Raw genomic sequence first — 18,036 nt, forward strand, 5'->3', positions numbered from 1 at the left:
GGAATGAATAGTAGAATAGAAACCCTCTGTTTATATTCGAGTTGCCATTTTTCCCCTTAAAAGGGGGGCAATAATGGTACCTCGGTATATATTAGAGTATATATGATATTTTCCCAGAGCTAAGGTCAGCTATTCTTAGAATGTACACTTTCAGACTATGGTTCACCAGGTGATCTAAATGATTTTAAGTCATGAACTCAGGCTACCAATCAACAATTTTCATACCCCCCTCCTAGACCAAAACTTGCAGGTAAAAAGAGAAATTAGGTTCTTACCTGTTAATTTTCTTTCGTTTAGGGCTCCTTTTACGAAGGTGTGCTAGGGTTTTTAGCGCATGCAAAAAATTACCACACGCTATAGTGTGCGGTAGCCGAAAATCTACCCCGCGCTTGGGAATTTAGCGTGCGTTAAGGCCTTAGCGCACCTTTGTAAAAGGAGCCCTTAGTCTCTCCAGACCAGCAAAGCTCACTGATGGGTAATAGCTCACCTTGACCAGCAGGTGGAGACTGAGCAAACTTTTGGCTGTAGTACAAGTGGGCTGTGCAGTCTCAAATACACTCAGTCTGCCGAATAGCCAAGAAGAACTAATAAACTAATAAGTGTGAATTATAATAGCAACAATACTCCGAACAGGAGTAACAACTAAGATAGAGCAATACTGTTGGAAATTGTCTAAGAGAAGTACCTTCAGCTACGCCAGCTGATCCAAAAGCTGCTGTTCTTTTAATCTCCCCAACCCTACTAAAAACATGAGATGTCGCAGAAAAAAAGCACTCTTTATGAGAATACCGAAAGAACAACAGATGGAACGGGGGCTGTGCCCCACCAAGGACCAGTCATTAGACTCCCAGTAAAGAACATGCTCGGACCACCGAAAAACAAGACCGAGTCACCAGACCACCACACATGGCTGCCTGGACCGCCAGGGCTGCCACATCAAAACTCTGCTTAAGAAGAGAATCTATCCGACGATCCTCAAGAGTCCCACAAAGCTGAGTCGCCCTCAACTGGCACCATATGCCGACACACAATGGACAAGACCACTATATCCCCCCACAGGAGACGTCAAAGTATCGCTATCCCCTTCTGGGATGGGATACATCATGGGCATGGGCATGGTGAAATATGGACCTTGGAAAAAAAAAACATTTCCAGCGCCTTCCATTGTGAATATCCTGATGCTTAGGAAAAGAGCGGGAAGAGTGCGCCCCACTGATGCATTCTTGCCAGCTTGCGGTTCTATGAAACACCCGTCAGTGGCATCTGTCCCCCCTGAGAGGATCTTGGAGGTCCTCTAAGGGGTCCAAGTCTACATCAAACCAAAATTCAGGGCAGGCAGGTGAAGTCAAGCAGAGGAGGGAGAGAGGAGAAAATCCACCAAAGAAGGCAAGAGGGAGCAGAGAGAAGGCAGAAGGTGAGGGGCTGAGGAGAGATAGCTCCACTCACTCCCTGACATCACCCGAAGCAGACTCGAAGAGGAGCCAACGCTGCACAGCTTCTGAAGATCCAGCTTTCCAGCTTGCCTGAGTTCAGGGCAGGCAGGTGAAGTCGAGCAGAGGAGGGAGAGAGGAGAAAATCCACCGAAGAAGGCACGAGGGACCAGAGAGAAGGCAAAGGGTGAGAGGCTGAGGTGAGAGGTAGCTCTGCCCACTCCCTGACATCACCCAAAGCAGACTCGAAGCTCCCCCTTAAAAGGGGAGGAGCCAACGCTGCACAGCTTCTGAAGATCCAGCTTGCCAGCTTGCCTGAGTTCAGGGCAGGCAGGTGAAGTTGAGCAGAGGAGGGAGAGAGGAGAAAATCCACCGAAGAAGGCACGAGGGAGCAGAGAGAAGGCAGAGGGTGAGGGGCTGAAGCGAAAGGTAGCTCCGCCCACTCCCTGACATCACCCAAAGCAGACTCGAAGCTCCCCCTTAAAAAGGGAGGAGCCAATGCTGCACAGCTTCTGAAGATCCAGCTTGCCAGAGTTCAGGGCAGGCAGGTGAAGTCGAGCAGAGGAGGGAGAGAGGAGAAAATCCACCGTAGAAGGCACGAGGGAGCAGAGAGAAGGCAGAGGGTGAGGGGCTGAAGCGAAAGGTAGCTCCGCCCACTCCCTGACATCACCCAAAGCAGACTCGAAGCTCCCCCTTAAAAAGGGAGGAGCCAATGCTGCACAGCTTCTGAAGATCCAGCTTGCCAGAGTTCAGGGCAGGCAGGTGAAGTCGAGCAGAGGAGGGAGAGAGGAGAAAATCCACCGTAGAAGGCACGAGGGAGCAGAGAGAAGGCAGAGGGTGAGGGGCTGAAGCGAAAGGTAGCTCCGCCCACTCCCTGACATCACCCAAAGCAGACTCGAAGCTCCCCCTTAAAAAGGGAGGAGCCAACGCTGCACAGCTTCTGAAGATCCAGCTTGTCAGAGTTCAGGGCAGCAGGTGAAGTCGAGCAGAGGAGAAAATCCAGCGAAGAAGGCACGAGGGAGCAGAGAGAAGGCAGAGGGTGAGGGGCTGAGGCGAGAGGTTGCTTCACCCACTCCCTGACATCACCCGAAGCAGACTTGAAGCTCCCCCTTAAAAGGGAGGAGCTAACAACGTCAGGAGAGGAATAGAACAGGCTTTAAACTAAGAAGAAAGGGAAAGCTGACAGTCGACCAAGCGTCGACGATTCGGAAGAAGGTATCCCATGAAGATACTGAGGGGAAAAAAGGCTGGGAAGAAACAATGGACAAATTACAGGAGTCGACTAACCCAGAAGAGGAGGTTAGAAGGATTGTAACAAAAGAGAAGAAACTAAAGACCAAAGAACTGGGAAAGGAAATGAAGACAAGAAAATACCAGGATCTAAATTGCATATATACTAATGCAAGGAGCCTAAGAAACAAAATGGGGGAATTAGAAGTCATGGCCAATGCAGAGGACATAGACATCATTGGAGTCTCTGAAACATGGTGGAATGAAGAAAACAAATGGGATACAGCACTGCCGGGGTACAAGCTCTATCGCCAGGACAGGTCAGGACAGAAAGGAGGTGGAATAGCCCTATACATAAAAGAAAGCATACAATCGACAAAAATGGACACAGCAGAGACGACCAACAAGCTGGAATCGCTATGGGTTAAAATACCAGGATGGAAAGAGCCTGAAACAAAGATGGGCCTATGCTATCATCCACCCGGGCAAACCAGAGATATCGATAAAGAAATGGAAGCCGAGATGAAGCGAGAATGCAAAAGTGGTAACACGGTTATTATGGGAGACTTCAACTACCCCGGGATAGACTGGAGTCTTGGAAGATCAAAATGCACTAGGGAGACGGCTATACAAAATTGTTTCATGGAGCAGCTTGTTAGAGAACCAACAAGAGGAAATGCCACTCTGGATCTAATCCTAAATGGGTTAAGGGGTCCTGCAAAGGAAGTAGAGGTAGTGGGACCGTTGGGAAACAGCGATCATAACATGATCAAGTTCAAGGTTGAGGTAGGAATACCGAAAGGAAAGAGAACCATCGCGACAACTTTCAACTTCAGGAAAGGAAACTACGAAGCAATGAGGGAAATGGTAAGGAAGAAACTTAGGAACACTTCCCAAAAATGGCAAACGGTAGAACATGCCTGGTCTTTTCTCAAGAACACGGTGAGCGAGGCGCAAAATCTGTATATCCCCAGATTCAGAAAGGGGTGCAAAAAGAGTCGAACAAAAGACCCAGCGTGGATAACTAAAATAGTGAAGGAAGCAATAGGCAATAAGAAAAATTCATTCAGGAAATGGAAAAAGGACAAAACTAGGGGAACTGGAAAGAGCACAGGAAGTATCAAAAAGAATGTCACCGAGTGGTTCGAAAAACCAAAAGAGAGTATGAAGAGAGGCTAGCTAGCCAGGGAACCACGAAATTTCAAACTGTTCTTTAGATATGTTAAAGGGAAGCAACCGGCTAGGGAGGAGGTGGGACTGCTGGACGACTGAGACAGGAAGGGAGTGGTGAAGGAGGAGAAAGAAGTGGCAAAAAGACTTAACATGTTCTTTTTGTCTGTATTCACAAACGAAGACACATCCAACATGAGCAATTCTTCAATGGAAATCAAGCAGAAAAATTAACATCCATGAAAGTGAGCCTTGAAGATGTACACAGGAAGATAGAAAAACTAAAAACTGACAAATCCCCGGGTCCGGATGGAATCCATCCAAGGGTTCTGAAGGAATTAAAGGAGGAGATATCAGAACTACTGTAGCAAATTTGCAGTATATCCCTGAAAACAGGCATGATCCCGGAGGACTGGAAGATAGCCAACGTTACGCCCATCTTTAAAAAGGGATCAAGAGGAGACCCGGGAAACTACAGACCGGAGAGTCTGACCTCGGTTCCGGGGAAAATGGCGGAAGCACTGATAAAAGAAAATATCAATAAACATTTTGAAACAAACAAACTTCTGATAACCAGCCAACAGGGTTTTTGCAAGGGGAGATCGTGCCTAACGAACTTATTGCACTTCTTCGAAAGAATTAACAAACGGATGGACAAAGGAGACCCCCATAGACATTATATATCTAGATGTTTGATAACCTTCTTGCGACGCAAGCAGCAAAACTTAACCACTCCATCTCCAACCTGCTGACGGCAACGGGTGACCTCAAAACATTTCAAAAAGAAATCAAAACCCTGCTCTTCAAAAAATTTATCCAGATACCTTAATCCCCCCTTCCCCCTCCTCCCAGGTAATTTCCCTTCCCAAAGCTCCAATTAGGTAATCTTTTCCTCCTCAAAACACCAAACAAGAATACAGATCCCTGAACTGTAATGTATTCTTATTTGTAACCTATTTGTTATATTACCTAGAAATTACAGTCATCTTACTATCCAATTTCAAGTTATATTACCTAGAAATGTACAGTCATCTTACTATCAAATTGCAAGTTCTTCCGGAATTTATCTAGCTTTCTCACCACTTTTATAACAAAAAACAAACAAAACAAAAAAATATTGTAACTTCATTGGAAATGTCCAGTTAGCTCTTTTGTAATCCGCCTTGAACTGCAAGGTATAGGCGGAATAGAAGTCACTAATGTAATGTAATTTCCAAAAAGCCTTTGACAAGGTGCCCTACGAATGCCTATTCCGGAAACTGAAGAACCATGGGGTGGAAGGAGACGTACATAGATTGATCAGAAACTGGTTGGCAGGTAGGAAACAGAGTGTAGGAGTGAAAGGCCACTACTCGGACTGGAAGAGGGTCACGAGTGGGGTCCTGCAGGGCTCGGTGCTCAGGCCGCTGCTATTTAATATATTCATAAATGATCTAGAAACAGGGACGAAGTGCGAAATAATAAAATTTGCAGACGATACCAAACTATTTAGTGGAGCTCGGGTATCCCACAAAAAACAGTAAAAAAATTGAGACTAGTACAAAACACCGCTGTCCGCTTAATCTTCGGACTGAGAAAAAAAGACCACATCAGCCCCTACTACAAAAACTACACTGGTTACCAATAGAAGCACGAATACTATTCAAATTTGCTTGTATCTGTTTTAAACAAGTCTGGGGACTAGCACCTTCCTACCTGCAAACTCACTTCATTCTGCACAACCCCACACGAACAACCAGAAACAAAAACATCTTTACCTACCCAAAGATCTCAGGCTGCAGATACAAATCCTTCCTGGATAGAACCTTCATGTTCCAAGCGAATAGACAAGTCTGGTTATGAAACTGCATAAATGAACCCAATCTGACTTACAATGCATTCCGAAAAGCAATAAAAACCGCCCTATTTGACAAATTCATTGACTAAAACAGACCACCCTTAAACGAAAACAAACCCCCCCGTAATCACTATTTAATCTCTCAGGAAGCTTCATTTTTTCATGTATTCTTTACCCATGGAACTTTACCCATGGAACTTTACCCATGGAACTTAAATTAATATGTAACTTGTTTATGTAACTTTTCTGTTTTAGGCTCCTTATCATTCGCTGACTGTCCAGCCTTCTTCCAATGTGAATCGCCTAGAAGTCGCCCGACTATGGCGGTATAGAAAAATAAAGTTATTATTATTATTATAGAGGACTACGAAGAATTGCAAAGGGACTTGAACAAACTAGGGGAATTGGCGACGAGATGGCAGATGAAGTTCAATGTTGAGAAATGTAAAGTATTACAGAAACCTGAGGTACAACTATACGATGGGAGGGATGTTATTAAATGAGAGTACCCAAGAAAAGGACTTGGGGGTAATGATGGACATGACAATGAAGCCGACGGCACAGTGCGCAGCGGCCACTAAGAAGGCAAACAGAATGCTAGGCATAATCAAGAAGGGTATTACAACCAGAACGAAATAAATTATCCTGCCATTTTATCGGGTGATGGTGCGTCCGCATCTGGAGTACTGCGTCCAATATTGGTCACCGTACCTTAAGAAGGACATGGCGTTACTCGAGAGGGTTCAGAGGAGAGCGACGTGTCTGATAAAGGGGATGGAAAACCTTTCATATGCTGAGATTGGAGAAACTGGGTCTCTTTTAGCTGGAGAAGAGGAGACTTAGAGGGGATATGATAAGAGACTTGTAAGATCATGAAGGGCATAGAGAGAGTAGAGAGGGACAGATTCTTCAAACTTTCGAATAATAAAAGAACAAGAGGGCATTCAGAAAAGTTGAAAGGGGACAGATTCAAAACGAATGCTAGGAAGTTCTTCTTTACCCAACATGTGGTGGACACCTGGAATGCGCTTCCAGAGAGCGTAATAGGGCAGAGTACGGTACTGGGGTTCAAGAAAGGATTGGACAATTTCCTGCTGGAAAAGGGGATAGAGGGGTATAGATAGAGGATTACTGCACAGGTCCTGGACCTGTTGGGCCGCCGTGTGAGTGGACTGCTGGGCACGATGGACCTCAGGTCTGACCCAGCAGAGGTATTACTTATGTTCTTATCAGTAGCCAACAAGAAAGTCTGTTAGTTATTCAGTCAAAGTTTGAACCAGGAAGTACTGTCATGGGTGCTCTAGTACAACCTTGGCCAGAGAAAGTGCTATTGTATGGGTCTCTCCCATGGCCCATAATAGGCTGGGTCATTTGAAGAATAACAGCCCACCTGGGGTTGATGATTATGGTTGCACCAGATTGGTCACATCAATTGTAGTATGCAGATTTGGTTAGGCTTCAAAGGAACAAGTGTCTCAAACTGCTGTTTCATCCAACTCTTCTCTTGCAGGGTCCAGTTGCCCTGGGGGAATTCAGTTCACTTGGGCCTACAACATGGCATTTGTGTGCGTGACCTTACAGCAGAAGGGCTACTTGGAATGGGTCATAGCTACCCTTCTAAGAGTTATATAACTGGTGACTGTTGCAGTCTATGCTAAGGCTTGGAAAAAAATGTTCAGCACTGGTGTGCTAAGCAGAATGTGGAGCCTTTTTAGGCTACAATGTCCATGGTCCTTACATGTCTTCTAAACAGGCTCAAGAAGGACATGGTGGTTAATGTGCAGATGGCAGGCCTCTTACACTTTCTAGCTCAAGTGGAGAATGTTCTTTGGCTTTCCATCCCGATATAGCCAGATATTTTGAAGGAAGCACTGCAGCTGCATTCTCCTGTGTGACAGCCATGCCCCATGAATAATCTTAACATTATCTTGTAGGACCTTGGCAATGCTCCGTCCTAGCCTTTACAAGAAGAATCACTGATGGATCCTACAGTTAAGCTTTTTCTTTTAGTTATCATTCAGAGAGCAGGGTCTCAGAAATCCAGGCTCTGTTGTGTGGAGAACTTTCCTCAGATTTAAGGAGACTGGTGTCTCCCTGCTTGCAGTATCTTCCTTTCTGCCAAAAGTGGCCTTGGCCTTCTGCATAAATCAGAAGCTTGACTGCCTGCGATCCTGGCCATGGGTTTGAAGACAAAGGCCAAAAGTCTTGGCATGCTGGATATTAGGAGAGTTCTTCTCCATTATCTCAAGGTGAAGAATGATTTTCATTGCTCAGATCTTTTTTTTTTTTTGTACTAGCAAGTCCTAGCCGCCTGGGGAAGCTGGATTCTATGGCTTTCATGTCAAGACTGATTCACAGGGCTATTTATTCAGAATACATTAGGTGTGGTAAGCAGCCACCAATATTTTTTTGGGAGAGCACACACTAAGAGAAGTATGGCTTCTTCATAAGTGGAGTCCTGGGCATTTACGCCCCAGGAGATTTGTAGTGATGCTATGTGGTCCATCATCCATACTTTCACAAACTTTTATTAGGTGGGGGGGAATATAATGGCATAACTGGACACTACTTTTGGGTCCACAATGCTAGTAGCAGGCTCATCTGCCCTGCCTTAGACTCAGGAAACTGCTTTGGTATGTCCCACAGGTTCAAGACTCATATGCCTTTTGTACTAAAAGGGAAGATTAGGTTCTTACCTCGATATTCTTCTTTCTAGTAGAAAGGCGTATGAATCTTGAAGACCCACCTTATCAGATTGCATTTAGCCTGCTTATTGGCTCAGGTAGGTATTACCAGATGCTGGATTTTCTCCTGTCCAACAGGTCTGAAGATTGATGAGCTAACTCTACTGTGAAAGACAAATGAGAGCCTGTGAAAACTATATAATAGTGTTAGTGCTGATTGCTCTCAGGTAAGTGGCTTGTTTGGCTCCACCTTGTTTTATTTTTCTATTGGTATTGATTTTTTTTAAATTTTAATTGTTGCACAGCAGAACAGAACGGGCTTGGTTGGGGAGTTCCCTGTATCCTGCCTCCTTATTTCTTCTCTTACAATAATTGTCAACTGTTTTGGTATGAACTATAGGGCTACAGCACAGCCCTGTGATGCAGGCAGAGCAGAGAGAGAAAAAATATAGATGATGCTTTCTACACAACTTGTGACTAGAGGTGAATTACTCATTAGTTCAAGGTTTATATGCCTTTCTACTAGAAAGAAGATCCTCAAGGTAAGAACCTAATATTCCATTAGATTAGAAAATTTATGAAAAATAAAGTAAAACAAAAAAAAACCCCCAACCAACCAAACCCAACAAAAACACCACAAAAACAACGAAACCAGAAAGCACACACTTCATAGCATGCATACTTTTAGCTAGACTGTGAGAAAAGCACATACACTTCTAGCCAGACTGATTTGAGAGTCATTTTCAAGCAACCTGTTCAATACTATTTTGCTCAAGTAGCTTTTAAAATTGCCTTATTTCCATAAGAGGGGCACATCTACCTGTGGGATGCTTTCTTCTTTGGTGCAAGTTTATACTCCTCAGCATACCATCGCCTGTGAACAGAAGAAAAACTCAATTGATTCAGGCATACAGCTTACCTACTCCTAAATTCAATCTTTATGACACCAAATCAAGATATGCTAGAAATTTATCTTTTATGTAATATAGTTTTATTGGATTACAGCTAAAGTATATGTGGTCAAGTATGGATGTCTGCTTCTTGGTTCAAACATAGCTTAAATTCATAAGTGAAGTAAGTTTTGTGGGCTGGATATACCATCTAGTAAATGTGGACAACTGACTTCCCCTACCAAAAAAAAAAAAAAAAAGAGAACCCACTATGTTATCACCCAAATAGAGTTTGCATAGTAGATCAACTGAACAATCACAGCTGCCCAAAAATTGTTATACACTAGTAACCGCCCCACACGTTTACATTCTTCAGAACAGATTAAAAGTATGATAGCTTTGATTACACAGCTTCCATCTTTTTCAGAAGAAGAAAGAGAAGATTACAGAGGTAAGAACCTAATTTCTTGTAGATGTGTCTAGTGGTCCAGAAACAATAGGGCTCTGTATCTCAACTTGCAAGTTACTTGCAGAAAACTGCCAATCATGTTTTCAACGTCACCTCCTTCCCAGGGAGCTGCTCCTGCCCCCTCAGTTCGTATAAAAACAATCAAGTAGCACTGTAGTAAAAAACATAACTGGAAGGTGGGAAATAGGGAAAAATCCCCAACACTACAATTCGGTTCTGTTACAAAAATAGTAAGCAACATAAAAACATCCAAACTTGTGCAACCAGTAATAACCATATATAGAACTCATAGCTATTCACATGTCCTGCTACTAAGCAGAGACTTAAACCAGGCTGCATGGTCTTGAGGACAGTCCTATATTATCTCTTCATTTTTTTGAGGCTCCTCTAAGAGACCAAGAATTCTTCAAATCCTGACAATCTAAGGCAAGCGAAACCCATTCATATGAGTAGCTGAGAGAGCCAGACTCGTTTACATGAGCAACTGAGAGAGCCACATGAGCGGCTGAGAATCTGCAAGTAAGCTTCCGCCCACCGGAAGAGGAGCTAAGTTTCTAGGTGCAACTGGGCGCGTCTGGTGCCTCCTTGCCAGTTGACATATGCTACTGCTGTCGCATTGTCCGAGAAGACTCTGCCTTGCCTTCCAGAGACTTATCTAGTGCCAGAAGAGCTAGACGAATGGCTCTGAGCTCCAGGAAATTTATGGATCACATCTACTGTGCTAGTTGTATCTTCCAGGAGGAGATGCGAAGAGGCATGCCTCTGGAAAGGGCAGCCGTCTGCAGCCACCACCGGAGGCAGCCAGAGGAGCAGATAATGCCACGCCATGGGAGCCGGATTTTGTAGCAGTTCCAAAATCTGCTTCTGGAGCTTCAGTCTGTGTGGCTCTGGAAGAAACACTTGGCCAAGGGCCGTGTTGAACAAGACACTCCAGGCACTGAGTGTTCTAGCTGACTCTTCTTGAAGTTGACTATCCAGCCCAAGTCTTGGAGGAGTTGCACCACTCTTGAAACCACCTTCCTCCTTGAATGGAATTCTAATGAGCCAATCCAAATCTAGGTGCACCTGAATCCTAGCTTTGCGATGCACTGCTGCCATCACCACCACCACCTTGGTAAAAGTGTGACATGCCTTGGCCAGGTTGAAGGGGAGCACAGAGAACTGGAAGTGCTCGAGCACGTGAAATTGCCAAGTACCTCCATCAAATTGAGGTAGGCAAGAACTTCCCTTGGTGTCCCTGCAGCTATGACCAACCTCATGGTCTCCATGCAGAAGTGTAGAACCTTCAGAGCTGCATTAACCAACTTGAGGTCCAGAATTGACATCCAGTTGTCTGAGCCTTCCTTTGGAATGAGTTATATGGAGTATCTGCCCAAGCCAAAGTCTTTCAGACAATATAAAATCTCTCTAATTGCCCTCAATGCTGTTGCTTTGTTAGCAGCAAGGTCCCCCATGTAACTGTATGAAGTTTGCGCATCCCTTCAAGCATATATTTCAGTGTGAAAGAATTTTACGCTTTTCACCTACATTGTTACCTGCAAAGCTCTTTAACAGTGCTCACATCAATGATTCGGTAATGGAGATGTCTCATGAACTGAGGCATATACTTGTCAAGAAACTTCTTGTCCGCATGCACAGAGTTGCCTACAAAATAAAAAGGGAAACGTCAGTTCTTCTATGTGCACATTTTCAATATCTACTTTATTTCCTTCATCAAAGAATCTAACATATTCCAGTTATATACCTAAACGTTGTATTACCTTTTTGTAGCATCTAGCTATAGCAGAATAAGTTCATTTTGAGGGCACATTAATTGCCATGTTCATTTGTGACCCTCAGTCTGAGAAGTCTACATATAATGCAGAGAGCAGCACAAAATATAGCAGAAATTAGTGCTCATCTAATGACAGATGACCATAAATCCCACGTTTTCAGGAAATAAGAACTAAGTTTAGAAGGTTTCCTGAAGCCCTGAAAACACAAGTTTGTTAACCTAAGCCAATGTGTTAAAACCAATACATTTACTCATTCCCAAAAGATGAACCTGATCTCAAAGAATTCTGGCAACACATTAATACATTCTACTATAATGTATTTAGTTGTTAGACATGAATTCATGTCATAAAATATTACCCTTTTTTTTTTTTAACCAACTAACAACACTTAGTCCCATAGGTATTGCATAAACCCAGTCATGTCTTCCCTCTCTCTTTCTGCAATTTGCTCTCAAAGGAGGGATAATGAAGAAAAAAATATTAACTGATGATAAATCCCCAGGGCCAGACAGTCATTAATGAAACACCCCCTTCTTTCCCTGATCTTTATCAGCATATTAAATGATAAATCTTATATGTGAGTATCAGAGCTAATTCTCCAAGTTGTTAAGAACATAAGAGATGCCGCTGTTGGGTCAGACCAGTGGTCCATCGCGCCCAGCAGTCCGCTCATGCGGTGGCCCTTTTGGTCAAAGACCAGTGCCCTAACTGAGACTAGCCTTACTAGCGTACGACCTTGTTCAGTAGGAATTTGTCTAACTTTGTCTTGAATCCCTGGAGATTGTTTTCCCCTACGATAGCCTCCGGGAGAGCATTCCAGTTTTCCACCACTCTCTGGGTGAAGAAGAACTTCCTTACGTTTATACAGAATCTATCCCCTTTCAACATTAAAGAGTGCCCTCTTGTTCTCCCTACCTTGGAGAGGGTGAACAACTGTCCTTATCTACTAAATCAATCCCCTTCAGTATCTTGAATGTTTCGATCATGTCCCCTCTCAATCTCCTCTGTTCTAGGGAGAAGAGGCCCAGTTTTTCTTAAAAATTCTACAGCCTTTTAATAATACTTCCTTTGTTTTCTTCAAAACACTCATTGGTAACCTAAGCCAACAGTACTAATGGACAAATTACCTGCAAGAGGACAAACCCCTGGGGGTGTATGCTGGCGTACAAAGGAAAGAAACTCATACTCCGCATGTTGCAGGGAAATTTTACTGTCCCGCACAGCCTGTGTAAGCCCAGACTAAAAAGCACAGTGAAGAGAAAAGCCATTTTTAGAGTATGCCCAAATTTTCAGCTGCCAAATAATTCTAAATTTATACATTTGAGAAAATGCTATTTAATCAGGATTCATTTCTTTAAATATATGCAACAGTGACATCAGATTTCTACAATAGACTATTAAATTCCTTCAATGATAAATGCTAGGAACACCAGTTATAGATAACAAACTGAAGAACTCTTGCTTAGATATTTCCTCTAAGGGCTCCTATAATGAGTTTTAGAAAAAAAGTTCAACATACAGTGATGAGAAAAAATATTTGTCCCCCCTCCCCCCACATTCACTTATTATTGCATATATATTGTACTGAATGGTTTCTTATCTTTAAATAAAATATTAGACAAAGGGAACCTGAAAATTTTCAAAACTCTGTTATGTGCTTTACTTTGCTTTCATTAATGAAACAAAAATTACCCAACACCTATATGAAAAGTGTCCTCTTAGTTACTCAACTTACCAAATATAATTAAAAATGATATTCAGCTAATTGAAAACAAAAATGACCAAATTTCGGTTTTGGTATTGAAACTGACCCAAAATCTGGGTTTGGCCATGCATGAACCCCGCTCTCAGCCATGACCAGTTTCTGCCTGCCCCACAATCTCATCACAAGCACTACCTCCAACCACCCGAAGGCACTCCCTGGGCCTGCTTTTAAAAGCCCTTGTCACTCCTGTCCATTATGATTCCAATCTTGAGATGGATGCCTAGGAAGCTGCCAATTCTCCCCGCAGTCATGAGATAGAACAGCGGCGGAGTGGTGGGGCTGAGGCTTACTCATGAACGTTAACGAGTCTCTTTATACTAGTCCAGGCATTTATATTGGACACATCAACATTGAGGACTGGTAAAATAGCTACTACAACTGCCATATTTTAGGAGGCTTACAAAGAAAGCTGCAACAGTCATTCTTACTGCAAAGCCAGCATGGTCAGGAGCGACTGGGGTTCACTCACATCTCAAAAAGACCACCAGAGTTTTTAAAGGTAGGCCCAAAGAGGACCTACTGATGGTGAGAGGGCGGGGACAATGGTTTTGGATGAAACTGAGCAGAAATTTGAGCCTCAGATTTGGTTTTGGCTCTGGTTTCGGACGCCCTCTAAATTGAATTTAATTGCAGGCAGCCCTGTTGAATCTAAACCTCACCATGAGAGTGAAGCAATCACCATAAAATTTCTGCAAAAATGATATATCATGATCAAATGAAATTCCAGAAGAGATGAGAAGTTGTTGAAATATATCAATCAGGGTTACAAGGACATTTAAAAAGTTCTGGGACTCCATCGAACCACAGTGAGACGCATTATCTCCAAATGGAGAAGACTCGGGAAAAATAGTGAATCTTCTCACGAGTGGCTGACCTGCCAAAATTATTCAAAGGGTACAACGACAATTCATTTGGGAAGTCACAAATCAAACCCGAAAAACGTTAAAAGAAAAACGAAAAACCCTACTGGGCTCTCTAGCATCAGCTAGGGGTAAAAATGGGATTCCTGAGAGTTGCAAAGCAGCAGGTGCTGCTATCCAAGAGTAACACTGATGTTCATCTCACATTTGGAAAAACACACCTGGATGATCACAAAGACTTTGGAATAATGTTCTATGGACAGATGAGTCAGAAGTGGAATTATTTATATAACACAGGTCCATTATATCTGGCATAAAGCAAATACAGTATTCCACAATTAGAGCATCATTCCAACAATTAAACATGGTAGTGCGATGGTGTGGGATGCTCTGCTGCCTCGAGACCAGGAAAATGTGCCATTATTGAGAGAACCATGAATTCTGTACTGTACCATAAAATTTGTAAGTAGAATGTCTTGTTATCTGTCCCTGAGCTGAAGTGTAATTGGGTTATGCAGCAAGACAATGATCCAAAATACAAAAGCAAGCCTACATCTAAATAACTGAGGAGAAACATAATTAAAGTTTTTGATTGGTCTAATTAAAAGTCCTGATTTAAATCCAATGGAAATGTTGTCTGAATTAAAGCAGCTCTGAGAAAAAAAAAAAAAAGCAAGTTAATATTCCTCAACAGCAAAGACTGATCAAATTATAGGAAGTGTTTGATTGCAGTTATTGCTGTTAAATGTGGTGCAACCAGTCATTAAGGGCTCCTTTTACGAAAGTGCGCTAGGGCCTTAACGCGCGCAATAGCGCGCGTTAAATTCCAAAGCGCGCTAGCCGCTACCGCCTCCTTTTCAGCAGGCGGTAGATTTTCGGCTACCGCGCACTATAGCGCACAGTAATTTTGTGCGTGCGCTAAAAAGCACAGTTACTTACCGTAACAGGTGTTATCCAGGGACAGCAGGCAGATATTCTTAACGCATGGGGGACGTCACCGACGGAGCCCCGGTACGGACATTTTTCACTAGAAAGGTCTAGTTGGCCGCACCGCGCATGCGCGAGTGCCTTCCCGCCCGAAGGAGGAGTGCGTGGTCCCCAGTTAAGATAAGCCAGCTAAGAAGCCAACCCGGGGAGGTGGGTGGGTCGTAAGAATATCTGCCTGCTGTTCCTGGATAACACCTGTTACGGTAAGTAACTGTGCTTTATCCCAGGACAAGCAGGCAGCATATTCTTAACGCATGGGTGACCTCTAAGCTAACAGAGAGGGAGGAGGGATGGTTGGCCATTAGGAAAATAAATTGTGTAACACAGATTGGCCGAAGTGCCCATCCCGTCTGGAGAAGGTATCCAGACAGTAGTGAGTAGTGAATGTGTGAACTGAGGACCAAGTGGCCGCCTTGCAGATTTCCTCGATGGGCGTGGAACGGAGGAAAGCCACAGAAGCAGCCATAGCTCTGACCCTGTGGGCCATGACAGCACCTTCCAGTGAGAGACCGGCCCGAGCATAACAGAACGCAATGCAGGCAGCAAGCCAGTTGGAAAGCGTCCGTTTGGAGACAGGACGACCTAGACGGTTAGGGTCGAAGGACAAAAGGAGCTGAGGAGATGAGCGGTGAGCCTTGGTACGGTCAAGGTAGTAAGCAAGGGCACGCTTACAGTCTAGCGTGTGCAATGCCTGTTCCCCAGGATGAGAATGGAGCTTAGAGAAAAAGACAGGCAACACAATGGACTGGTTGAGGTGAAATTCCAAGACCACCTTGGGAAGGAATTTAGGATGGGTACGCAGAACCACCTTGTCATGGTGAAAAACAGTGAAAGGTGGGTCGGCGACCAGTGCATGCAGCTCACTAACCCTCCTGGCAGAGGTGATGGCAATGAGGAAAAGCACCTTCCATGTAAGAAATTTGAGTGAAGTTGTGGCAAGAGGCTCAAACGGAGGTTTCATGAGTGCTGATAAAACCACATTCAGGTCCCAGACGACTGGAGGAGGCTTCAGAGGTGGTTTGACATTGAAGAGGCCTCTCATGAACCGGGAAACCAGGGGATGAGCCGTAAGAGGTTTTCCGAGGATAGGCTCATGGAACGCAGTGATGGCACTGAGGTGGACTCTGATGGAGGTCGACTTGAGGCCAGCGTCGGAGAGAGAGAGCAAATAGTCCAGTACGGTTTCCACCGCCAATGAGGTGGGATCGTGATGATGAAGCAGACACCAAGAGGAGAACCGGGTCCACTTCTGATGGTAACATTGAAGGGTGGCTGGTTTCCTGGAGGCATCCAGAATGCGACGGACAGGCTGAGATAGATTCTCTGGAGAGGTCAGCCCGAGAGAAACCAAGCTGTCAGGTGGAGCGAGGACAGATTGGGATGTAGTAGAGACTGATGCTGTTGAGTAAGTAGAGTAGGAAACACAGGAAGAGGAATGGGCTCCCTGGAGCTGAGCTGGAGCAGGAGGGAGAACCAGTGTTGGCGAGGCCATCGAGGGGCGATGAGAATCATGGTGGCTTTGTCCCTGCGGAGTTTGAATAACGTCCGCAACATCAGAGGTAGAGGAGGAAAGGCATAGAGGAACCGATCCGTCCAGTTGAGCAGGAATGCATCCGGGGCCAGACGATGAGGAGAGAAGAGTCTGGAACAGAAAAGGGACAGCTGATGGTAGTGAGGAGCTGCAAAGGGGTCCACCTGAGGAGTGCCCCACCAAGCAAAGATGGAGCGGAGTGTGGGAGGATCCAGAGTCCACTCGTGAGGTTGAAGGATGTGGCTGAGATTGTCGGCCAGGGAGTTCTGTTCGCCCTGGATATAGACAGCCTTGAGGAAGAGACTGCGGGCCGTGGCCCAGGTCCAGATGCGGATGGCCTCCTGACAGAGGAGGGGAGATCCGGTGCCGCCTTGCTTGTTTATGTAGTACATGGCGACTTGGTTGTCTGTGCACAGGAGAAGAACCTGAGGGTAGAGAAGGTGCTGGAAGGCCTTGAGGGCATAGAACATGGCCCTGAGTTCCAGGAAATTGATGTGATGTTGACGTTCCTGAGGGGTCCAGAGTCCCTGAGTGCGAAGGTCTCCCAGGTGAGCTCCCCATGCATAGGGGGAGGCATCTGTGGTTATGATCATGGAGTGAGGGGGTAGATGAAAGAGTAGACCCCTGGAAAGATTGGAGGAGTTCAACCACCATTGAAGAGATTGCTGAAGAGACGATGTCACAGAGATGGGATGAGAAAGAGGATCCGTGGTCTGTGTCCATTGGTTGGCTAGAGTCCACTGAGGTGTCCTGAGGTGGAGTCGCGCCAGAGGAAGCACATGGACCGTCGATGCCATGTGGCCCAGGAGGACCATCATCTGCCGAGCTGGAATGGAGTGACGGAGGAGCACCTGACGGCAGAGTTGGAGCAGAGTTCGTTGGCGGTCGGAGGGGAGAAACGCCCTCATCAGAGTGGTGTCGAGAACGGCTCCAATGAACTGAAGTCGCTGTGTGGGAAGTAGATGCGACTTGGGGTAGTTGATCTCGAACCCCAGGAGATGGAGGAAGGAGATGGTGTACTGAGTGGCTTATAGCACAAGTGGAGACGTAGGTGCTTTTACCAACCAATCGTCCAAGTAGGGGAACACCTGGAGGTTGTGAGACCTGAGAAAGGCCGCCACCACAATAAGGCGCTTGGTGAACACCCTGGGCGATGATGCGAGGCCAAAGGGTAGCACCTTGTACTGATAGTGGCGGTGCTGTATCTGAAATCGGAGGTAGCGACGTGAATTCAGATGGATTGGAATGTGAGTGTAGGCCTCTTTGAGATCCAGGGAACATAGCTAGTCTTGTGGAGAGAGAAGAGGATAAAGCGTGGCCAGGGAGAGCATTCTGAACTTTTCCTTGACCAGACACTTGTTGAGATCCCGGAGATCGAGGATGGGACGAAGGTCTCCTGTCTTCTTGG

General features: G+C 45.0%; 1 protein-coding gene across 1 annotated transcript in view; it reads right to left on the minus strand.

Moving 5' to 3' along the window:
* Window positions 1–18,036, minus strand: part of REXO2 (RNA exonuclease 2) — a 39,006-nt gene that overhangs the window by 1,670 nt on the left and 19,300 nt on the right. The window contains exons 4-6 of the mRNA XM_033919434.1: window positions 12,613–12,724; window positions 11,246–11,354; window positions 9,172–9,225 (exon numbers count right to left, since the gene is read on the minus strand). Of these exons, the coding sequence (XP_033775325.1) occupies window positions 9,172–9,225; window positions 11,246–11,354; window positions 12,613–12,724 (275 nt within the window). The remainder of the gene's footprint in view (window positions 1–9,171; window positions 9,226–11,245; window positions 11,355–12,612; window positions 12,725–18,036) is intronic.

Source organism: Geotrypetes seraphini, chromosome 13, assembly GCF_902459505.1.
Source record: "Geotrypetes seraphini chromosome 13, aGeoSer1.1, whole genome shotgun sequence".
Lineage (NCBI taxonomy): Eukaryota > Metazoa > Chordata > Amphibia > Gymnophiona > Dermophiidae > Geotrypetes > Geotrypetes seraphini.